General features: G+C 52.6%; 1 protein-coding gene and 1 non-coding gene across 6 annotated transcripts; one reads left to right on the plus strand and one right to left on the minus strand.

Annotated features, from left to right (window-relative positions):
• Nucleotides 1–1,550: 1,550 nt before the first annotated feature.
• Nucleotides 1,551–23,430, minus strand: TOP3B (DNA topoisomerase III beta). Of its 5 annotated transcripts, XM_078435478.2 has the most exons (19): nt 23,353–23,430; nt 18,610–18,799; nt 18,434–18,522; nt 17,309–17,440; nt 15,673–15,779; nt 15,000–15,074; nt 13,402–13,598; nt 12,746–12,902; nt 11,858–11,971; nt 10,280–10,370; nt 8,640–8,794; nt 8,411–8,516; nt 7,536–7,682; nt 7,217–7,390; nt 5,879–6,007; nt 4,913–5,062; nt 4,194–4,294; nt 3,154–3,355; nt 1,551–2,114 (listed from the first exon to the last, which is right to left on the minus strand). In XM_078435478.2, exons 4-19 carry the CDS (start codon nt 17,433–17,435, stop codon nt 1,633–1,635), a joined length of 2,514 nt encoding a protein of 837 aa, XP_078291604.1. In that variant the 5' UTR covers nt 17,436–17,440; nt 18,434–18,522; nt 18,610–18,799; nt 23,353–23,430; the 3' UTR covers nt 1,551–1,632. The 5 variants fall into 5 exon arrangements, with proteins under 5 accessions (XP_078291604.1, XP_060469085.1, XP_081646890.1 ...); XM_060613102.3 differs by lacking the exon at nt 18,434–18,522; XM_081790764.1 differs by lacking the exons at nt 18,434–18,522; nt 23,353–23,430 and adding an exon at nt 23,108–23,129.
• On the plus strand, nt 19,044–19,116 carry TRNAK-CUU (transfer RNA lysine (anticodon CUU)). Its single transcript has one exon. It is a non-coding gene; the product is annotated as a tRNA-Lys (tRNA).
• Nucleotides 23,431–24,191: the final 761 nt, after the last annotated feature.

Genomic DNA, 24,191 nt, shown 5'->3' on the forward strand with positions numbered 1-24,191 from the left:
TACAGTTTCTGTCCCCCTAAGTCCCTCTGGCCATCTACCTGGGCTGCTTGTGTGTGTGTGTGGGGGGGGGGGGGGGGAGGGGCTCCTAGAGCAGAAGGGAGTTGGGTCACCTTCCCATGGAGAAGGCCCTGGGTCCGCTCACTATTGACAAGGTGGCAGAGCAGTCAGAGCCCTGTGCCAGGGACACTATCCACTAGCAGATGTGGCCTTGTGAGTGCCCCAGAATCTGACCACAGCAAGAGGGGAGGGAGGAGGAACACCAGCATTCTGGAAGCACCTCTTTCCCTGTGACACTCCCAGCAGCCGTACTACACCTTCCTGGGAGCCTGCCTCCAGGGGCAGCCTTCCGGATGATGATGTGTCACCACGTCACTGCCTATTCTCTTTGAACTTCTTGAATGGTTTCCCAGTGTTCCAGGGACACGAGGAGTGGCTCTTTGGGATCTCCCCAAAGAGGGAGGCTGGAGGGTGCAGCATTTGCTTGGAATGCTGGGTGAAGTCACAGGTTTATTCACGGAAGCTCTGCTCAGAGCCTTGTTATATTCTAGTGTGAACTGTGAATCTAGTACCCAGATAGACAACGTGCAAAATAGTTCTGACCCGCCCTTCATGAAGGTGTTCCACCACACAGCTTGGAAAGCTATTTTTCCGAGCTCCCGTGTGGTGGAGCATGGGCAGGAGTGGCATATTCAACACGTGGTTGCCTAATGTGAGTGCTCCTCTGTGGGGACTGGGGTGGTGGTGACGGGGCACGGGAAGGACATTAGGCGGAGGGCAGCCCACAGGGCTGTTTGGTTTATGGATTATCTTCTAAATCACGCAGATGGGGGCGCCTAGGTGGCTCAGTCGGTTGAGTGTCCGACTCGGCTCAGGTCATGATCTTGCTGTCTGTGAGTTTGAGCCCCCGCATTGGGCTCTGTGCTGACAGCTCAGAGCCTGGAGCCTGCTTTGGATTCTGTGTCTCCCTCTCTCTCTGCCCCTCCCCCGCTCATGCTCTGTCTCTCTGTCAAAAATAAATAAACATTAAATCACGCAGATGGCTTCAGTGGGGCTCCCTGCAGTTCACCCTGGGAAGTGACTGGCCTGCCTCTGTTTGAGACAGTAAAGGCTTGAGAACAGGAATTGGAAGAGGCCCTGGGAGGCTGCCAGGGTCGCATACACCACACACAGACCTGCTCAGAGCCACCGTGTGACCCCAAAAAATGGGCTGCAGGGAAGGCCAAGGTCCAGTGAGGACTTCTTTCAGCCCTGTCTCCTCCACCAGGCCTCCCTCCTATGACACCTGCCTGGATAACAGGCAGTTGGTGCCTTCCTTTCTTCCTTGCAGACATCAGGGACGCTACCTACTTGTGCTACCTTGCTGTCTGTTACACATACTGAATTATGACGTGAGCCTCAGACTGAGCTTGATCCCCCTTTCCACACTTGGTGGCCTCCCTACAGGCACCACCGTGGTGTGTGCAGAAGGAAGAGGAGGGGCGGGGAGACCAGGAAGGGCAGTGAGGACGCCATAACCCTCTGATACCAGGGAAAGGTCCTGAGCTGCTTGCTCTGGAGAAGGCAAAATACATTTTAATGATTTCTGTGGCCCCAAGGGCAACTGTGTGAGCCTGGCAAGGGATGGCGGGGCTGTCATACAAAGTAGGCAGCCAGGGCTGACATCTTGTCCTTTGGCCGCCTGGCACTGGGCTTCACTGTGGGCCGACGGCCCCGGGCCCGCCCCCGGCCCTGCCTCCTTCCTGGCCCGCCACGGTGCATGGGGTGGCAGGAGGCCGCGTGCTTCAGCTCCACTAGCTCTTGGAAGATGGGGTCGCAGAAGACGCAGCCCGTGTGCTGTGTCTCGTCGCCTGGGAGCGGGGACTTGGCCTTGTTGAAGTCCACAGCCAGCAGGGCAGCCTCACAGGTGCTGCAGGTGTCGACGGACACTCGCACGCGGTAGGCGTTCTCGAAGCAGTGTGCCACCACATTGCACTTGTTGCAGGCCACCTTCCACTTGGGGCCTGAGGTGGGGTCCAGCACCAGCACGCCGCTCTCGCATTCCACGCACTGGCCGATGCCCAGCATGCTAAGCGAGTGTTGGCAGGTGGGGTGTGTGCACTCGTTGCAGCCCATGCCTGGTGGGGAGGGGGCAGCCCATGATGCACACCAACCCCCACCCTGTGCTGTGTCCCCCCCCCCCCAACCCCCCGGCTGCCACCTCCCAGGGGGTCTTCTCCTAGGGCCTCATGGTCCAGATCCGTCATCCCAGCAAAAAGTGTTCCTTGCTCACCCTGGGTCTGGATTCCCCCACTGCCCTTGCCCCTGCTTCTCTGCTTATCTAAAACCTCCTCAACCTGTGAGTGTCACTCCCCCTCCCCCCATCATTTCCAGAAGGCCTTCCTGGTGGCCTCCGGCCAGGCCCATTCCCCCTCTTCACTTTGCTTCCACAGCCAATTCCCATCAGCTCCATGTGGCTCCTGTGCTGCTGGGTCACACGGAGCCATTGGCTGCCCTGAAAGATGCTGGAGGGCAGGGAAGGGCCTCAGTAACCCTAGTAGCCCAAATGCAGGCTGTCCCTGCCTCACAGGTGAGGCTTGAGTCAGGAAGGGTGAATTGAGACCCCTGAGGGTTCCCTAGACCCCTTGATGAATGTGGGTAGATGCCTTTTGCTGTACCTCATTCCTGTCTGTAGCATGGGGTGAACACGCTGGGCCCTGTACCTCCTCTAGACTCTTGGCTCAGTGCTGTTGGTGCCTCCCACTACTCACCCCTACCCATGCACATGTCTCTCCTTTCCCCAGTAATGACTGTAAGGATAGAGAACGGAGGTAGACGCTGACTGAGAGTGCACCCCTTGCCAGGTGGGGCCCCCCAACCTGCTGCATCTTCTCACTCAACCTATCCCAGGAGAGGGCACGGCATGCCTACTGCCCAGATCCCGAGTGAGTGGATTACAGTTGCCCTCTCAATTATGACCAGGACAGAGAGTGGCAGACTGGCTGGCTCCACCTCAGCAGTGCCCAAGTACACCTCAGGTCTCCTGTTCCTGAGCCGGTGAGTCCAGCCATAGTGTGGGGGCAGGGCAGGGGCTGGACAGGCACCACAGACATCCAGGGGGGACGGGGCAGCCTGTCTTGGGAGGGAGCGATTGAGGCCAAGAGACGGGGCACTCACCTTTCTTCATGTCTCGGAAGGGCGGGTGATTGGCGCAATAGGGGCACAGTGGGTAGCTCTTGCCCCTAGAGCCTGAGGACCACAGGACCAGCTCGAAGTCATCCAGTGGGCACCGGAGCTCCTTGTAGAGCTTGATGGTGCCATTCTGGGGGAGGGTGTAGGTCTCGTCGCAGTGGGAGCAGTGCAGGCGGCTGGGCTTGGCCTGCAGAAACACCAGGGAAGAGGCTCAGGGTCACTGAGGCCACCCTGCTCTCTGGCCTGGCCTCACTCTCCTAATACAGAAGTAACAGGTGACATGTAGTATATAATGTATATAACATGATACATAAGACAGAATATGCAGCACTGTAATGTGTATGTAGTACATAATATATGATACACACAGAAAATCTAACGTGTATAGAAAACACATAATGTGTTACGTATGTCACACATGTAGAATACATTATGTTTACATATTAATTATGTATTATGTATGCATAACACATAATACATATGTATACTTATGTACACAACAGAGACATATGTAGTAATATATGTGCAATACGTAATACATAATATGTAACCCATAACACACGATGCATAATGTGTAACACACGGAATATGCATATAATGTGTAACTTGTAACATGTAACACAATACGTAATGCATAATGTGTAGCATGTTGCCAGGCAAGGACCTCTCAGGCAAGGACCCATAGCCATGAGTCTTAGGACACTTGCTCCAGGCATGGAGAAAGGTAGTTCTAGAACCCCTGCATGCGTATTAATGCCCAGGATAGCAAATAATGTGTTGTTAGGAAAAAATGGACAATGTGTTTAAGAGCCCCCACAGCTCACATGTTCCTGGGGTCAAGGGGAAACTGTGGGTGTCTGTTGGCAAGGCTGCAGTAGGCCTCTCATTCTTGTGTGGCAGCCAGAACAATGATTTATGACTAAGGATAAGGCAGAGGTCTACAGTGGTGACAGGACTTGCCCAGGTCTGTACACAAGGGTGCTGTAGGCCAGATGGGGTGGTCACAGCCCTTCACCCTCATTTACCTGAATGTACTTCATGAACCGGTGGCACTTCCCACAGCGGGAGAGGGGCTTGCCCGTGGCCGCCAGGGGCGAAAAAGACACCTCCATCAGTTCGTCCATGCCTGAAAGCAAGCAGTGCAGGGAAGAGTCACATCCTCCTAGCCTCTGGCAGCCCACCTCAGACACGTGCACGGAGGGGGAGGCCACAGCAAGCATCTGAGTAAATGCGTCTCTATCCCTGAGGTGCTAGGGTAACAGGAACAGCAGGGCTGCGGCCTCATGTGTCACATGAGCCGGGTGCCTCGTGTATGGTGTTAAGATGAGTGCTCTTGGGTCAACTGAGTGACTCAGTCGGTTAAGTGTCCAGCTCTTGGTTTCGGCTCAGGTCATGATCTCAATAGTTTGTGGTTTTGAGCCCTGCATCGGGCTCTGCGCTGACAATGTGGAATCAGCTTAGGATTCTTTCTCCCTGTCTCTCTGCCCCTCCCCTGCTCGTGCTTTCTCTCTCAAAAATAACTTATTAAAAAATATCTTGTTAAAACACAACTTATTAAAAAATACTATTAAAAAAAAAGCCCGCTCTTTAACCCCAACGATGGTCCAGCAATGAGATGTTATTGCCCTGTCCTCCCAAAGGAGCCCCGGAGCCCGGAGCCCAAATCTGGACACTGGTCCCACACGGCTGGGGCAGCCCTGGCCCAGGGGCCTCTGGCACAGGGGTAGGGAAGAGGTGGGCTCACCGGCAATGGAGTCCACGAAGTAGTGGAACTTCCTCTTGAAGACATCCAGGGTGTGGCCCAGGACTTGGCGGTAGTCAGCTTTGCCCTGGGCGATCAGGTTCAGCTGCTTCTCGACTGCACTGCGGATGGTGGGGAGCACCAGCTCTGCGTCTGCAAGTGGGGGAGTGCTGCTGTGAGCACTCGCACTGGGGAGCTGTGGCTGCTCCCACCAGCTCAGGCTGCAGTCCTGTGGTCCCACGCCTTTCCTGATCTCCTACCCGGAAAATCCAATGTCGAGTGGCCAGGGGCCACTGTCTCCAAGACAGGAGCATCCTGTCTCCAAGACTGTGTCACAGTTCCTGGAAGTCCTCAGGCCAGGTCTGTGCCCTGCCATCTCCCCTAAGACCCTTGGAACCTCTCTGGGACAGAGCAAAGAGCTCTGCAAGGAGGACCCAGACCCCATCCGGAGCTGGTCTGTGGGGAAAAGCCCCTCGAGCCTCCTCTCTTGGAACCTTTGCACTTGTCCATTCATCCATCCACCACACAGAGACCCTGCTGGGGCACGTCCGGGGCCGGGCGGGGGGGGGTGACAATGTAGCACTGTTTCAGTGGGAGTTGACCTGCCACAGGGCCATGGCCTGTCAGAGGCTGGGGGCTGATGAATGCAGAGCTGCAGCCCAGGCCAAAGTCAGGGAGCAACAGCCAGCCAGACTCATCAATCTCTTTTCTTTTTAAAAATTTTTTTTGAATGTTTATTCATTTTTGAGAGAGAGAGAGAGAGAGAGAGAGAGAGACACACACACACACACACACACACACACACAGAGTATGAGCAGGGTAGGGGCAGAGAGAAGAAGCAGGCTCCAGGCTCTGAGCTGTCAGCATAGAGCCCGACATGGGGCTTGAACTCACGAACCGTGAGATCATGACCTGAGCTGAAGTCTGACACTCAACCGACTGAGCCACCCAGGTGCCCCACGGACTCACCAATCTTGTAGTAGCCATGCACCAGGACGATGCCAAGGTTGGTGGGTTTGAGTCGGCGCCCGCTCTCCACAGTGACGTAGTTGCGCTGGCAGATGTTGTTGATGTGCACGGGGATGCTGGCGTCTGTCCCTGAAACACATAGTAACACATATCAAGTGTTCCATAGCAGGCTCCCCATCAGACCGTAGGCTCCACCTTTGCTCCCACTCACCATGGGGACCCTGGTTCTCAGCCCCCTCACCTCTGTTTTTGGCTAGCACTGTGCTGGACACCACACCATGCGTTTTGAGAATGGTCTTGTGAATCCAAAAATGGCCCTCCCAGCGCCGGGCGCTTAATTCCCCTCTACAAACAACAGAGGCTCACGGAGGTTAAGGAACTCTGCCAAGGTCATGGGAGCTCAGTCTGCCTGCCCCTCACATTTGGTAAATGCGGTCCTTGACCTCTCCCTGCCTCAATTCTGAGACATCTACCCCTTCCAGAAACAGGGCTCAAGACCCCTGAACACGGAGGAACTCCCATGCTCGCTGCCAAATCGTCCCCTCTGAAACCTGCTCAGAACTGCCCACTTTCCAGCTCCCAGGTCCCTTGTGATTAGTTTCCAGGATGGCACCTCCCCTAGAGACTTCAGGGTCACCTGGCACTGCCAGATGCTGCCTTTACTGCTCCCCCGTGCTGAGGAGCCTCCTCAGATGGTGCTTAGAGGCTATGGAGGCCATTGAGGTACCGCACTGGAAGGACAATGCTGGGATTAGGATCTAAGCCCCAGCACACTCCCCGCTGTGCCCACTGCATTCTTGCCACTGCCAGAGCGGCAGCCCTTGCCAGTTCCTTTTCACACAGCCCTGGGGGCTCCTGGTTAACAGGGCTGCCCAGGGCCGCTGTCTTGTTCAGAAGGTCACAGGAGCCCTTTTCACGGGCTCATTTTGGTTATGGGATCTGGGCTGCTGTCCAGTATGTGGCTGCAGGGAGCCATGGATGTCTTGTCAATGGGGAAGGACAGAGGATGCTGGGGGAGCAGCACCCACACACCACTGTCACCAAACCCAGGTGAGACGTTCCCTGACAGTCACCTGTCACAACTGTTAGTGACAGAACAAGACTCAGGCACAGCACCCTGGATTGTTCTGGCCCTCCAGAGCTGGGTCAGCTGGTGCAGCACATCAAACAACAGGCAGTTCCCATTAGAGTGAACATTGCCTGGGGAGCTGGCCACACCCTGGGCTGCAGTTACTAGGTGCTGGGCACAGAAGAGTCACTGAGCAGGTCTGGACCTGCTCCTGGGATGGAAACCCTCAGGCCCGGGGCCTGGGTGGGCAAGAGGGTGGGTGCACCCACCTATGCCGTGCTTCTCCATGAGTGTGATGAGCTCGGCCTCTGTCAGGTAGTCGGGCGGGTTCGTCTGCTTCTCCAGCATCTTTATTTCACTCACAGCAAAAGTGTCGCCCCTCTGGCAGGTGGGCAGGCTCTCCTCCAGAGGCACACTCTGCCAGGGCATGATCTCCGTGAAGCCTGGAGGGACAGGGTGCTGCCACTTAGGGTCCCGTCCCAGGCAGCCCAGGCCCAAGACCCTGGGCCTCCCTCCCCAGGTTCAATGGAGAATGTTCCGTCTGTCTGTGGAGGTGAGGGAGGAGCCAGTCTGGCCCTGCAGTTTTACCTGGAGAGATGACGGTCTTCCCTGTGCAGGTGAAGTGCTCAGGCCCAATACGGAAGGAAATGGTGCTCTGGAGGTACTTGCAGTCGTAGCTAACTGTGGCGATGAAATGCCTGGTGATGTACTCATAGAGCCGCCACGCCTCACTGCCTGCAGCAGGCAAGGAAGTTGGTTACTGTCCAGAAGCTCTGGCTCTAAAGACCCCCAGCACTCTCATTCAGGCGGCAGGGCCCTGGCCATCAGCACAGAATGCCAGGGCTAGCCTGCACTGAAGCTGGAGAGAGGAGTAGGAAATGCGCAGGAAGGGAAAGTGAGTATCCTGTGCTGTGGTGGTTCCTACACAGTTACAGCTCCAACCTCTGCTTCCAGGTGGGACTGCTCTTCAGGGCCTGGTATGTTCTTAGTTGGTGACTGCAAGCTTGGGTGGTGCACAGTGGCTCCTGTCTCTACCTGCACGGTTCTCCCTTTCCCTGCCTCCTCCCAGTACACAGGCCCTCACACTGCCTTGGTCGGGTGGGAAGCAGGAGGCACACCCAGTGGTTGGGCCCCAGCACTCCCTGTCTTGGTCCCGTCCTGTCCCCTCCTTGCCCATCTGCCTCACCCTCCTGCCTCCTACGAGCAGCCACCTGCACCTGCACTCAGGCATACCACCCCACACTTGCTGCCACCACTTCTCCTCTGTCTTGCCCCATGGTAACAGAACACAACCTTCAGGTGACCCTCTGTGCCACAGCTGGGGGCAGGTGGGGGAGGGAGCCCCCACACTGCCAACAGGGCCCGACACTGTCCTAAGGTGCCACATGACTATAGCTTCCCACCCAGAAACTTGGTGTGTGTGTTTGAGTGAGTGTGCGAGTGTTGGGGGGAGTGCCTGATACCTAATTCAGCCTCTGTGGCAGACCTCATGGGGGTGATGGGGGGATGGTCACCAGCATCATGGCCTTTCCGTGGGCGGTTGATACCTTCTGTTAACAACCGCTTCACCTGAGGGAGAAAAGACAAAGCAGTGAGTATGGGCATAGCTGACTTCCCACAGGGAGGAGCCAGCACTAGTTCTGGGTTTGGCCAAAGTGCCTGGGAACAAGGGTGTGCGGTGGCTCTGCTCACCGTGTCGGCCCAGTAGGGGTGGTTGGCCTGCTGCCGCAGAGGGCCCTTCAGGTCAAAGTTCTCAGGGTAGTGCGTGGTCTCAGTCCGCGGGTAGCTGATGTAGCCTTGTGTGTAGAGCCGCTCGGCGGTCTGCATGGCATGTTGTGGCCCCATGCCTGTGAGGGATGGGAGGCTCAGTGGGCCAGAATGTTGGGGATGGCTGGGTCCCTGCTAATGGGCCTGGGCACTCAGCCTCCCCATCAAAGGCGGCCAGGGCCTCCTGGCAGGTGGAGGTGGTTCTGAGTGGGCACAGCTAGAGCACAGAGCTGCTGGCCAGGCCACTGTGCCCATACAGCCTTACCTGAGGCCGAGGTCCTGAACCTGTAAAGGTGGGCCCAGGACAGGGATGCTCCACAGTGTCACCCTCATAACACTAGTGGCTATGCTGATTAAATGTGGCCTGCAAAGTGCTGCTCTCTCACATTCTGGCCATGGAGTGCAACTGTGCCTCAGCATCTGCTGATGTCCCACTATGACTGCAGAATTAGCACACTCCCCCTGTTCTGAGCTCCGTGGGTGTTTCTGTCCTCGTGGCACTCCAGGACTACTGAGGGAAGGCAGCAGAGGCTGCTACTCAGCTATTAGCCACTCAATGTCATCACTGCCCTCCGAGGATCCCTGAAGGTGCTGTTCTGAGGACACTGGCTAAGGTTTTCCCAGGCTGCAGAGGCACCAGTGCCTTGAGGCCAACAGCTGTCAGAGACAGCCAACTTTCCAGTCAAAACCCCTTCTTCCTCCTGGGGCAACAAGGCTCAGAGACATTACATCAACACTGGTCACACTGGCCCCTGCAGGACATTAGCCTGGGGCATTAACCTCCCACCTCTGGCCTCTCTCCCTACACCAGGGAAGCTACTCTGGGGTGCTAAAGTCAGGACATCTCTCTTGGGTAGTGGCAGTCATTACCACTGCTGCTGTTATGATACACCATTACAATAATTTAATCCTTTTAGAACAATCAGCCCTGAGAGATGGTCACAATGGCTGCTGTTTTCTTGTGAGAAAACCAAGGCTCCAGGACAAGAAAGAAAGTAGCCAAGCTGACACTGGACCAGAGTTTGGGTCCAGGGCTGGAATTCCATGGTCTAATGCCTCTGAGGGGACTCCACTGTGCCAGTGACACACAGGCCTGCCCTATAGGTGGTCCCTGACCATGGCCTTCCATGTGTTTGGCCCTGGCAGCAGCTGCATGGATGTTCAATAATATGGTCTGTTTCCCCACATAAGTCCAAAGGGGCTGTTGCATATTAACCAATAATCTTCCAAAATGGAATCCTCTCTCGTGTTTGTCAGTTTGTTATTACTTATTTCCACTCTGGAAATGAAATCCGCATGAGGCATAGATTCCCACTAAGCCTCGAATGACACTGCAGGTGACCTGTGGCTTGACATAGGTGAGCATGAGGCACTCAGCACAGGTGCACACGGTGGGGGTGTTGGGGGGGGGGGAGGAGGGGAAGGGGGCACTCAGCACAAGCGCGCATGAAGGGAGTGTGAGAGTCAGCATCACCCTGGAAGCCCAGGCACTGCACCAGGGCTGAATGGTCACCGCATGCCTGCTCCAAGCCCTTCGGGGGCTTTAGAGGAATGCCCCTACGTACCCAGAGAAGAGCTAGCTACTCGCAGCATCTCCACAGTGTTCAGGGCAAGGGGCCTCTGCTTGGCCTTCTCTTTCCGGCTTGTGGCCTCCACCTAGAAGACAAAACAGATTCCGGGATTTGGGGTAGTGGGGAAAAGAGGCCATAATAGAGAATCAGGAGGTATGGGCAAAGGGTCTGGTTTCATTCATTTGGTCTCCCTGCTTCTCAATTTCACTTATCACAGTGGTCTCAAGACTTGAATATTTATTTAGGCCAAGGAAGGGAAAAAGAAAGAAAATTCTTTCCGAGAGAACTTTCTAGGGAAAGAGAAAACTTGGAGAAACGGGGAAGAGCCAAGAGGAAGGGCTGCAAATTCAAACTCCTACGGGAGCCAGTGGCAGCCAGGCCATGGGGATGGCAGGTGAGGGCTGGAGCAGGCCACGGAGTGCAGGCCTGTCTCGGGGGCAGTCAGGTGCCCTCACTGCACCTGAGTGCTTCCACCAGGGCCTACCAGTATTGCTGCATCTTCCAGTTCATCAGCAAAAGCTGCAAATCAGGACTTTCATGCGAAATCTCGTGACTTTCAAATGTTGGTGACCATTTGAAACGTTTATAAACGTTGAGGCAGTTTAGATAAAATACTAGGCAGCTTCCAACTCTGGGCAGAACAGTTGTTAGAAAAGAGGACTCTGTCTTGCCTGGGACAAAAACAATCCAAACTCAACTCCAATGCCTCGTCTCTCCCAATCCCATGGAGACCTGGCCAAGGCAGTGCCTTCTGAATTCCAGACAGACCAATGTGGGGGGTTAATTTGGGACAAAATGGGTACATGCTTCAGTGGAGGCTTAGGATCACTAGGGTCGAGATCTGGAGATGATGGCAGTGAGTCTCTTGAGGAACATGGTCAAGGATAAAAGCATGAGGCAGCTTTGGAGGAAGTTCTAGAAGCCTGAGTCAACTGCATGGGTGAGTAGAGAGCACCCAAGGAAGGCTGGAAAAGGACAAGAGAAGGTGATTGAAGGAGGCCAGGCTGTGCCTCCATGACTCTGGTAGCTGTTACTGCTGTGGACCTCTGTAATGGCGGCAGAACTACCTCCATCCCAGGTAGGCAGCCCCTTGCCAGGTGGTGTCACCCTTTTCCTAAAGGTCAAGCACATGTCCCTCAAATTCATAAAAACCCTGAGTAGGAAACACAGCACCATAAAGGCCATGAAAGCTGACTGAGGTTGGGATCCCATGTTAGCTGTGTGACCTGGGGCAGGTTCACTGACGTGCACACAGGTCCCTCCAGAGTTGTTAGCATTTAGAGATCACAGAAAGGGGACATCTGTGTGAAATGGAATCCTGACAAAAGGGGATAATGCCTGTGGGGCCTGGCAGGTCATGGGCATGGGGCGGTGCCCGGAACAGGGTAGGTATGCGGCACACTGGTTACTGCAAGCAGTTCTGTAACCTTTCTTCTTTCCAAAAGATGTCTGTGTTTCAAAGAGGGACAGAAAGATGGGACCCTGGGCCACAAGCTACTCTTCCGGCCAGAGGCTTCCAAGGTCTACTCCCAGCCAGAGCGAACGTGACAGATGTGGGTGCGGCAGGCCCACCTGGGCTTCCTTCTCCAGCTTTGTCATGTTTAAAAACATCTGTGCGATTTCCCGGTCAAACACTCGCACTCGGTCCCAGTCCAAAAGAAGAGATCTGTCTTTATCGGCATTAACCTGGAGGAAAAAGTATAAAAGGACAAAACAAGAGAGAAAAAATCCAGGTAAGCCCACTGCCAGGAGTGAGAATCAAGATAGATGAAGCTGGTCCTTGTCTGGGAGCAAAATGATCCCAGCCCTAAGGTCTCACAGTCATACCTGTATAGGTGTGCAGGTGTATAGATATGTAGGCTGAGACCCAGCCCCATCCCAAGGGAAGACTGCTCTGACTCCAGGCCTCTCCCCGGAGACCAGGCAGGTGGGAGAGGAGCCGAAAGTCAAGGCTGTATCCTTAAGAAGTGTTAGAAACTCTGTCTTGAATGCCATCCCTGCCCACTAGGTGCAGTTGGTCCATGGGCCCCTAGTCCTACGTCAACCAGACCAGCTCTGTATTATGTTTTAAACCTTATAAGAAGCTCACATGGAGAATTTTATTTGGAGAAAGGGTTCTAAGACTTTAAAAAATTTGAAAGTCAGTGGCCTATAGCCCTCAGTCCAGTCCTTGGACCTGACCATCACAGCTGATGGCCCTAGGGGTGACCTTGCCCCACACTGCCAAAGTGGAGTTCATTCCTGCTTACCCAAATTCAATGCATCCAGGCCTAACCTTATCCTTCCTCTCTATGAAGGCTGGGGTCTCTTCCCTGGACACCCCGCAGACCACTCTCTGGCTTCTCTCCTCTGTGTCCTTGGCCTCAGGCCCTTGCATGGCTATGATGATGATGGAAAACTCTCAGAGTCCACAGCCCAAACCTGGAAAGACCCAGTGTGCATAGGGAAAGGAAATCAAACCTTGGCCTGTAGCACCCAGTAGGTCTCTGGTTTGAAGGACTGGATTTTATCATGTCTCTCCACACAGAAGCCCAGGGTAGGGGTTTGACATGGTCCAAAGGAGATAAGGGAGCTGTCTAGATTGCCATATTTTCCCTGGAAGTATTTAGTCTGAAACCTATAAGGAGGAGGAGGCAGAGAAAGATATTCCGGTTATGTATTCACTCCAGACACCATTGTTAACCACCCATGTGAATCCAGCATGGGGCTACTAGTGAGTGCAGGGAGGGGACCAAGGTGGCTTCCCTGCTCAGAAGACAGGGGACAGGGTGAGGTCATGCTCAGCATGGGGGCTGGGAAGGGTGTGTGCAGGCAGAGAGGAATCGTGTGTGCACACGTGACACAAAACGCAAGAGAGAAGAGCAGAGGTTCTACCCATCACAGGTCTGGGAAGCCCTTCTACTATATTCTATCCCCTCCACCCTCTCCTGAAGACCCACACACTGTAGACAAACACTCTGCTTATCAAGTAGTGGCCTGTGTGGTCTCGTCAGCTAGACAGACAGTTCTTCAGGGGTTTTAGAATGTGGACGTTGGCCTAGTGCTAACCAGGTCCTGGGGTGGCAAACAGGGACCAGAAAGACAGGGGCTCTGGCCAAAGGGAGGGCAGCCAGCACCTGGTGAACGCGCAGCCGATGCGCAGGTCCAGCTCTTGCCGGGCATCCACCGACAGTGCCTCGTTATGGTCGGGCTCGCCCAGGCGGGCCATGGCGGCACAGATGTCTGTGTCCGTGATGGAGCTGAATCTGGCCCGGAACACCGTCTTTTCGCCACCGTGGGTTGGATTCATGATGGGCAGCACGGCATCCAGTACCTGGGGGAGGCAGCCCAGCTGTAACCCACCACTGAGGTCTTTACCTCCTGCTCCACATTTTGCCTGTGAGGCCCGGGGCTGACCCTCAATGTGTGTGACTCCTTCTCCATCCTGCCAGACCCTCCTCTGTCTCCTTCCCTGTCCAAAAGTCTCAGTCTCTCCACAGAATTCCTGCTACATGGCTGCTCTTCCACCCACTGACAAATCTGTTCAAACATCCCCCTTTTTACTACCACCCTTTCTCTCATCCTCTGCTCTCATCCCCGCCCAACCAGCAAATGCTATTGCCATGGGTGCAAGGGAGCTCAGTCACCAAGTCCATCCCACTTGACCCACTTCCCTTCTTTCTAGAGGGCAGAGTGCCAGGAGGGGTAGGTGGAACTTTTGAGAGACTGGAGAAAAGCCAGGGAAGGAAAACAGATGAGGTGGAAAAGGCAAACGACAGGAGGGGTAAGGGCGCAGAGGACCCCCATGGTACGGGGCTTAAGAGTGGCGGGGTGGGGGCGGTGGCCCTCTTAGGGCTAAAGCACAGCGGGGGCTTGGAGCCAGACTCACTAAGAAGGCTGTGCTGTGGGAGGGGAGTCACACTGGAGCCTGGCCATGCAGCTTCTTTACAGGGAAGAGGTGCCTTTGTTTCTGAGGGGAGAGAGCCTGGTGAGCTTGCACTCCTCGATGCAAAGGCCCCCCAGGGGAGGAGCAGCCCTGCCGGGGAGGGGCCAGGAGAGGAGTGTCTGGGAAGGGACATAGCGTGTTTCCTGAGGGTGCTGCGCTGGAACTTGGGGTGCCCTGAGCACCCTCTGCCATGCGGGAAGCATTTCCTGAGCCCCAGGGTGTGCCAGGCCCCAGGTAAGAGCTGGGGACACAGAGGCAGGAGGGTGAGCCTCACTAGGGGACACCTCCAGCCAGGACCAGTGTGGGGGCACCACAACCATAGATGAGGCAGGCACCTGCTTCCCTGCAGGGAGGGTGGAGACAGGAGGTAGGAGGGTATCTTGGGTGGGGAGAGGACAGTGAAGGCTGGAGGTGAGAAAAGGAGTGAGGAATGTTGTTGAGTGTCAACCAGCCTTGGCCAAAGGTCCCTGAAAGGTGCCCAGTGGCCAGGATGCTGGAAACCAACCCTCTCCTTGAGGCAGATTGATTGGGAAACTCCCATCCACCCAGAAAATTCTGCCCTTTCTGTTTGCTCTCACAGTGTGCCCCAGCAGGGGAAGTAACACTCCTTCACCCTTGGTAGAGTCCATGCATTTGAAAGTGTCTATGAAATTTTCAAAATAGAGGAGGAAAAAAGGCTATTTCTAAGGCAACATGGCTGATTCCCCACTGCAGCCCCAGAATGGGATGACTGCGAGTGAGGTCGGTGGGAAGGTTGGCAGTGAGGACCTCAGTGGGCACCCCTCTTACCTCAAAGCAGATGTTCTCCCCTTCCTTGTCACAGTCCAGCCACAGCACGATGTAGTCGCAGCCTTTGCCTTCCACCTGCCACATAGCACACAGAGACTGGCACCTCCACAGCCCAGCCCTGCAATGCCCACCCATAGTGCTCCTGCCTGGCCCCTGAGCCACAAGTAGGAGGGCCAGTGCTGAGTGGGACCCAGGCTGAGCAGAGGAGCTGGCTGCACTTAGGCTGCCTTAGCCACTTATAGAACTTAGCTTAGAACTCAGTTTTTTGGGCACAAAAAGGTCATTAATGCAATGCTGCACAGAAAAAGGGTTGCAATAAGACTCAATGTTAATAGTGGTTGTCTTAGTGGGATCATAAATGATTTGTTCTTCCTTCTACTTTTTAATATTTTCCATGTGTATGCATTTGTTTTAAAATTAGGAAAACCACCACCAGTGCCAAACAATCTAAAAAACAGAATTTCTGCTCCCCAGGGCTGAGTGACAGGGCTGTCCAGGAGGGCCAGCAAGGGGCGCTCTCAGAAAGGGTTGCAAGGCCAGCCTGGGCATCCAGCAAAGGCCGCCAGGTTCAAAAAAGGGGGAAGGATTCAGGAGGCTTCCTGCAGTGCAGGGGTGGACCTCACCCCTTCCCCCCCCCCCCCCAGGTGCCTGTGCTCTCGCACGCCCCACGCACCTGCAGGAACTTCACCATGTTCAGCTTGGGGTTAGCTTCCTTCTTCTCTGTTGGGGCTTGGCTGAACAGCTCTGCAGGGTCCACCTTGTCCCACTTGTTGTACTTTCCTACAAACCACAGCCACAGTGACATCTGAATCACACTTCCTGGCTCACAGGGCTTGACCTCTCCAATCGTCATAACCTCAGGAGGATGGTGGTGGTCTCGCTTCAAAAACGGGGAAAAGGAGGCTTGGAGAACACTTTACCCAGGGCAATCCCAAAATTGGAGGCAGCGCTGCGCCTTCGTTCTCCTAGGCTGGTGAGGTGACACCACACCTTGGCCACCCACAGGAGCCACCACTGGGCCGGGCTGCTGCTGCTCCAACCTCACTTCAGCACAGGCCCTGTGGCTGGAAGTGCCATTCCTGGGCTGGCTCACTTTGCCAGAGCACTGAACTATACCACTCATACCTCTGTCTTCTCTTCCAGCCTGAATTTTTGTAACTCTCCCCCTACATGGCACTGACAGGTGCTCAGGTGATCCCTGTGGGGAATCAATCTTTTGGGCCTCTTATCTGGTACATCCACCTACTTCTCTATTCAGGGCTCAGTGCTTGCATGCTTAGCCCTCCAGCTTTCTTTTAGTCTCCATTTTGTGTAGCCTGGGAGAATAGGGTCAGATAGAGTCAAGTTAAAATTTTTTTTTTATATGTTTTTATTTACTTTTGAGAAAGAGACAGAGTATGAGCAGGGGAGGGTCAGAGAGAGAGAGAGAGTGAGAGAGAGAGAGAGAGAGCGAGCGAGAGGGAGAATCTCAAGCAGGCTCCAGGCTCTGAGGTGTCAGCACAGAGCCTGACGTGTGGCTCAAACTCACGAACCACAAGATCAAGACCTGAGCCGGTCAGATGCTTAACTGACTGAGCCACCCAGGTGCCTCACGTCAAGTTTAAATCCTAGCTCCCCAACTGCCAGCTGGTGATAAAACTCAGTCCAAATGCTTGGCGACACAACTGAATTGATGTCATTGTTGTCACTGAGCAATAGGAAGGAGACCTCGCTGTGTGCTAAGCTCTTTACCTTCACTGTCACACTTAGTCCTCAAACAATCCTGGGAAGTGGATGGCACTGTTGTAAGACCCACTTCACATCTGTGGAACAGAAACTTGTAGAAGCCCCAGTCCCAGCCGACTCTTTGTCAACCACAGGGCCCTGCACCTAGCTCTGTTGGGTACTAATGCTGGCTCTTCCAAGGTGACACAACAATGATACAAGGATGACAATGACAGCCACTGAATGACCACTGGACAATAGTCGCACTCAGCAGGAACCACCTCCCAAATGCCTGCAGAGGCCAGGCCCCCTAAGGTGGGCATTCTCTGCCTCCAGGAAGCACAGGAAGGAGCATAGGGCATGCAGTGACTAAGGGGTGCCTCTGGGATGGGGACCCAGGGGCACTGAGCTCCAAAGCCTGGGTTCTGTGCATGTCACCCAGAGACCCTGTGTCAACCCTCCACAATCTGCTGGCCTTAGGACTCACAGGTTCTGCACAAACTCCTTGCCTGGAGCCCTCCCCTGGCTCCAAATAGACCCAGGGGAGCACTTCGCAGGGCTTCCCTTAGCAGGGTGGAGGGTGGGCAGGGGCATGGGGGGCTTACCCAGGAAATCCAAGGTCATCACATGACCACAGACAGATGTCATCTTGAAGCGGACGGGCTGGCCAGCAAAAGTCCCTGTGTACTCGTGCACTGAGCATGTTCCGTTCAGCCCTTTGCGTGAGGACATGTTTCCTACAGGGCAGAAGTGCAGTGACGGCTGCTCCAGCAAGCCACAACTGCCGTGGAGGCCCCAGGCCCTGGTGCTGCCTCTCGGAGGGCCAGAGTACCTCTTCCCCAGAGTGGTCAGTGATGTTACTGCGGGTAACGGAGTGCTGAGAGGTCATGGATCTCACGGAAAACACCGCTGCTGACCAACCAGTATGGTGTGCTCTCAATGCAGAGCCCTGTGTCTCTGAAGGCCAGGAGCACCCTCTCTGAACACTCTTAAGAGCAGACATTCTTGGGTCCTTTCTCTGCATTTCAGCCTCATTTCTTTCAAACTTTACTCAAAGGTATCCAGGGACCTCATTATCAAATTCCACAATATTCTCATGCTCCCCCCGGACAGCCCCTTGGCTGACCTTTCTTAGCCTCTGGGAAGTGGGCATGTCTTAGCTCTCCCCTCCCTTCTGGAGGGATGCTAGACCACTGTCCTAGCCAAGGGGAGGTCATGGTGGACATCTGCCATTTCTGGGTACCCAGCATGCAAACACCCTTCCTTTCTGGAGGGAATTCAGAGATGGGAGGGGAAGTAGCACCCCACCAACTATCCCAGTGGCCAGAGTTAGGGTAAGGAACACATGTTCCCTTTCTTAGTGTCCTGGTGTCTCAGGAGGACCGCAGCCAAGGGTCAGCCTAGTGGCTACTCTTGAGTGACATAAGCACACAGGCTGCAGCTGTAGCAGTCATGGGTTGAGGGCAGTGGCAAGGGTCCTGTGGTGACGATGTCCGCAGCATGGCCTCAGACTTAGACTGGGGTCTCAGACTGGAGTCAAATTTAGACAAGGGTGGGGTCTTGGCTCTGTCTTCTTCCTTCCGATGAATTCTCTTTCTGGGTAAGTTACCAGGGCTGGTTGCTATTTATGACCAACAACATGAGAGGCACAGCACTTTGACAGCAGCCTGCCTGGTGTTACGCTGTGAAGAGTGCCTGTACCTTTTTGGAGTCCCAGCCCTGGCTCATACTGGGTACGGCAGTAAATGCATCCCCCAGTGACTGATACCAAGGTACCTCATTAGCACTTGCTATCTTGAACCAAGTCAACTCCAGAGAGCTGGAAAAAGAAAGAAATGACCACGCTCATAGATTCAACCTGCCCCCCTGCCCCCCCCCCCCCCCCCCACGTGTTGGTCTTCCCTACCTCGAGAGAGGATTTTAGCAATAGATTGGGCCAAGGATGGCTTTTCTGCAACCATGAGCACGGTCCTCATCTTGTCTTAAAGCTGCCAAGGGCTTTGGCCCTTCCCACTCCAGTTTCAGAGAGATGGCAATGAAGTTCAGAAACTGCTCTGCTCTTCTTTTTGGCTCAACACTGCTGTCAGCGCTGACTCCTGAAGAGAAGAAAAGACACGTAGAAAATAGTAATGCTTCTAATGGAATCTATACCCCTAAGAAGGAAATTCACTTTAAAAAACAAAAAACAGGGGTGCCTGGGTGGCTCAGTCGGTCAAGTGCCTGACTCTTGGTCTCAGCTCAGGTCTTGATCTCAGGGTCATAAGTCAAGGCTCTGCACTGGGCACAAAACCTACTTAAAAACAACAACAACAACAACAACAACAACCAAAACACAGGGGTGCCTGGCTGGCTCAGTTGGTAGAGCATGTGACTCTTGATCTCGAGGTCATGAGTTCGAGCCCCGTGTTGGGCATAGTTTACTTAAAAAACAAATAAATAAGCAAAAAGAAACCTGAGGTAAGAAAAAGAAGTTAGGGAAACTTGAAGACACTGAACAAATCAGGGCAATGGAATTGGCTCGGAGATGACCTTGGGGATTTAGGTTCCTTTGGGAGACAGTGACGTGGCTCCATGACCTCGGGTCTGTCTTGTCCCCAGATCCATGCTACAAAGGCTTCGGGGCCTTTGGACCTGGGCTGATGGGCTGGAATAGGGCAGATGGCCCTCCTCCCAGGCCATGGTTCTGTTTACTCCTCAGGGCTGAGGGCAGCACCTCCACCTCAGCTGAGCATCAGGATGCCCTGGGACATTTTATAAAATGCAGATGCCCAGGCCACATTCTTCAGGTCTTTCTGATCCACAGCTGGGCGCTGGACCTGAGATCCACTGGCTAGGGAATCCAGTCCCCAGAACTTAATAGCCCCTTGCAATGGGCTCCAATCTACCTTCCTGCCTGCCCCACATAACCTCTAGCATTGCAGACCGTGCTTTTGGCCAATTAAATTGGACACCACTGTCTAAAGAAAAACATATTCTTAAGCCTCTGTTCCCGTGCTTGGAATGTACTGCCAAGGCTGGAGAATGCAGCCTGGCCGCATAATGGCTGGGGCTCTAGTGCTAACTCTAAAGAGCTCTTCTAACACCCATGACAGTATGAGTCATTTTCTGCTGTCCCCAGTCCATTACAATGGACTGTGCACTGTGCCACAGTTAGTTACTGCCTCATCTCCCCACCAGCACAGGAGCAGCCTGAGGTCTAGATCACTGCTGGCAACTGTAATAGCTAGTTCCATGACTGATACAGGACATCTAATACCTGCTGGCTAAATAAAAGAAACATGGGCCCTTTCTTTTTTTTAAGCTTATTTACTTATTTTGAGAGAGTGAGAGAGAGAGAGAGAGAGAGAGAGAGAGCGAGCACATACGCGCACAGGGGAGGGGCAGGGAGGGAGAGAATCCCAAGCAGGCCCATCCTGTCAGCTCAGAGCCCAACGTGGGGCTCGAACTTACCAACTGTGAGATCATGACCCGAACCAAAATCAAGAGTCGAATGCTTAACTGACTGAGCCACCCAGGTGCCCCTGTCTTTTTGATCATTATAGATATGGCCTTGACATTGACAAGTATGACACTGTATTAAAAAAAGCAAAACAAAACACCAAAACCTGTCTTCTACTGAGACAACTGAGCCACCTTCTGGGAGGAAAATTAAAGCTAGACTTCTACTTTATAATTTCCACCAAAACATAGTCTAGATCTAGCAGAAATTTAAGCAAAAAGATGAAACTAGAAAAATACTAGAAGAAAACAACTTTGGTATGAAAGATACCTAAGGATTTCAGAAGCTCAGAAGTACACCTCTTCACGTTTAAAATCATTTGATTTCCTTTCCTGTGAATGGTCTATTCATATTTTTTATCCTTTTTCACCCTAGCTGGATTGCTGTTTTCTTATTTTTAGGAACTGTTAATATAATGAGGAAATTAGCCCTTTGTAGTAGGAGGGCCAGCAACACCCATCACGGCAAATTAGGGGTAAAATGTTTACTGTTTACTCTAACAGTAAGTAGTAGACACTAAGCAAATACTGATTGAATAAATGGCTGCATGTATGAAACAATAATTTTACCTGCAAAGTGAATAATAAAAATACTCTTAGATGTCTAAATTTTAGAACTTTATTTTTTTAGTTTTATTGTTTTTTTGCAAAAATTTCAATGTTTATTTTTGAGAGAGAGAGAGAGACAGAATGCAAGCAGGGGAGGGGCAGAGAGAGAGGGGGACACAGAATCTAAAGCAGGCTCCAGGCTCTGAGCTGTCAGCACAGAGCCTGACCCGGGGCCTGAACTCATGAATTGCAAGATCATAACCAGAGCTGAAGTCAGAGGCTTAACCACCTGAGCCACCCAGGCGCCCCTTAGATGTCTAAGTTTTAAAAACGGACTTTAAATCTGTATGAGTATTACAAGCACTTCTCACTGTTCTTTTTTCCTATGGTGTCAGTTTCTAGAAGTTTCATATTTCTACTATTTCTCTTCACACCTAAGGATCCTAAATACCTTTTCAGTAAATAATTAACAGATTCTTCTCTAAAGATCCCTTTAGAGAGAGGGCACCTGGGTGGCTCAGTTGGGTAAGCATCTGAGTCTTGATCTCTGCTCACATGATCTCACGGTTCGTGAGATCTCACTGTCAGCACAGAGCCTGCTTGGGATTCTCTCTCTCCCTCTGTCTTTGCCTCTCCCCTGCTCATGCTCTCTCTCTCAAAATAAATAAATAAATAAAAACTTAAAAAAAAAAGATCACTTTAGAGAAAAATGTTTTACCCTAGCATCTTCAAAGGGATTACCTCATTCATCCACGGCTAGACAATTGGATGGTGCCAGACAATTGGATGGTGCCCACAAAGGGCTGTCAACATCTGTTCTGATTTCTGGTCACCCGTCCACAGGACAGACTAGTTGTTACTCCCCACTAATACGTGTTGGTCTTTGGTAGTAGTGGCTCTAAAGAAACACACGTTCTAGTTCAACAGTTTATATTTCAGTTCTGCACGAGTACTTTGTGGAAAAAATATGACTTCCTTTAAGGATTCAGAATCATAGAATCCTGGGAAAGGGACCTTGGTGATGATCTGGTACAACCGTCTCAAGGAAGAACAAACTAAGACTCAGAGAAAGGGATTTTCCAAAGGTTACCTGGGAAATTTGAGTTGGGGCTGAAACTCATGCTTCCTTACTTCCAGCCGGGTACCTTTTTTTTTTTTTAATGGCACCAGGGTTCACCTCTTAAAAGCATTCTCCAGTTTTAACTGTGATTAATTTTCTGTGATTATTTGGGACCTATTTTTCCATTAAGGCACACTCAGATTTTAAAAGGGAAGTCAGTAATAGCTGAAAGCAATGGTTTGCAACCTTCATTATACCATTGTTGTGTCATATACCGTCTTAACCTTTCTGCTTTACCAACATTATTATTCACTTAAGTTTTTGCTTTTTTAAAAAACCTTAAATGTACATTTTTAAAAAGGGAAATTGTATAGCCTTGTAGGAACTGAAAGCCTGTAATCAATGGCCAGAACCAGGTTCTTTCCGTAACCTATGTCGTGTATCGGGTTTGGTCGTGTTTTCTGGTAAAGCTGAGCCTAAAGTTCGTTCTCTTATTTCAAAAGGGGAGATCAGCAAGTGCTAAGGCAGTGTTGACAGCAAATACGCAGGTTAGCCTGTTACTACCCTGTCAACTATCAACAGCAATACCACCAATGGTATGTGTCCTTTGGGAGACGCTGTACATAATAAGGTCCTTTCTGCCAGTCTTATAAACAAGTGAACTTGGCTTGGGAGTGGAGGCCTCGCAGGGGTCCAAACAGCATGCAGAGCCCTAGGATTTCCCACCTTAGCAACTTAACCCAATACCCATGGAGTCAGGAAAAGAGGGAAAGAAGACTCCTCCTTTGGAGGCAAACAATTGCTACAAACTGCTACTTTGTTTAATCTTGCAACAGCTTGACAAGGCTGGTTTTGTAATTTTTAAACCACGATTAAACGGAGGTTCAGAACAATCCAGACTAGTGCCAGGTGACCTTTGCCAAGGCTCTGGGGGAACCCAGGGCTAAGTGGCCATCAAGCCCACGTCGGGCTGACTTCTCCACGTCCTGTTCCCTAAGGCTTTGTGCTTTAACACAAATCTTTAGAGGCAAGATTAGGTCACAGTCTTCTTTTTTACCTGTAAGAAATTAGTGCCTCCGGATTCTAGCTGTTTTGTTCACAAAAGGACCTTCCCTCATCTCCATCAACAACTCAGAGAAACACCCGGTTGCCCTCACGACTGAGCCAGGGCCCAGGTAGCGGCGAGTGGAGCGTGCCCTGACTTGGCCCCGACCTCTGCACGGCCTCCCCGACCCTCAGTTTCCCTACTCGTGACAACAGATTCAGACAACAGACCCCACTTAAAAGAACCGCGGACCAGGTTGACGAACGAGAGTATTAACTGCAGCGCCTATTCCTTCCAGGCACCGGACTAAGCACTGGCCTATCATCACCTCCCCGAACCGCTAATGCAAGCTCCGGGGCGGGAAAGAGGCGGCGAGAATGCAAGGAGGTCCTCTCCCAAGCCCCGGGCTTGGGACCCCTGGGCGCCCGGCCAGCATTCGGGAAACGTGCCCCCAAAAGGCCGGCGCTTCCCGCTGCCCCGCGCCGCCCACCGCTCACCCGCCGCGGCTTCCGCCTCAGCTCCCGCTTCAGTTTTCGCTCGGAGGGGGGAGGGGGGGGGGGGTGGTGCGGGGAACTCGGCAACCTTTACTTCCGGGTCCGGCCGCTGCTGGCGTACCTTCGTCTGAATCCCGGTGCGCGCACGTCGGCGTCCGAGAGTTCCGTGGCTCCCACTTTCCGGGAGCATGGTCTCCAGCCAGTCCCTGCTCGCCGCGGTCGGTTGGGGTCCCCAAACTCTCCGACCCAGATCCCTCCTCGCAGCAGTCCTTGGGGGGGTTAATCCCCAAGCCTCCATCCTGACCCCTCCCGGAGGCCTCCCCAAATCCTCCACCTTATTCTTCTCCGCTATTGCTGATGCAAAAATGTCAGTTGTTATAATGATTATGAAAACCGGATAAGCATGCAAATATATATGCTGTTGATAATTAAAATAATTAAAACTGCAGATGTGTGTATAGCAGGCTTCTTTCGATGCTATGCACCTTTGTGGAACGAACGAATGCACTGTGTAAAATATATCTGCAAGATGAATTGGGCAATAAAAGCAGTTTTTTTGTGTGTTAAAGCATTAGGATTATGGAAGACTTAAAATAATTTTCATGACCTTATTTTAAAATGTCTTTTAAATAATAGCATATACACATTTCCCTTGCACCCCGCAGACACTTTCCCCAACCTGCCTTTATTGGAATACTAGTCCTGATAGATGCTCTGGAAAAAGAAAAGTTTTATGGTCAAATTAAGTTTGGGAAGTGCCAAAATTTAAAAGCCACAGTGAGATTCATTTTCTTTCTTTTTTTTTTTTTAATTTTTTTTTTTAACGTTTATTTATTTTTGAG

Source organism: Panthera onca, chromosome D3 (assembly GCF_046562875.1).
Source record: "Panthera onca isolate mPanOnc1 chromosome D3, mPanOnc1 haplotype 2, whole genome shotgun sequence".
NCBI classification, from domain to species: Eukaryota; Metazoa; Chordata; class Mammalia; order Carnivora; family Felidae; genus Panthera; species Panthera onca.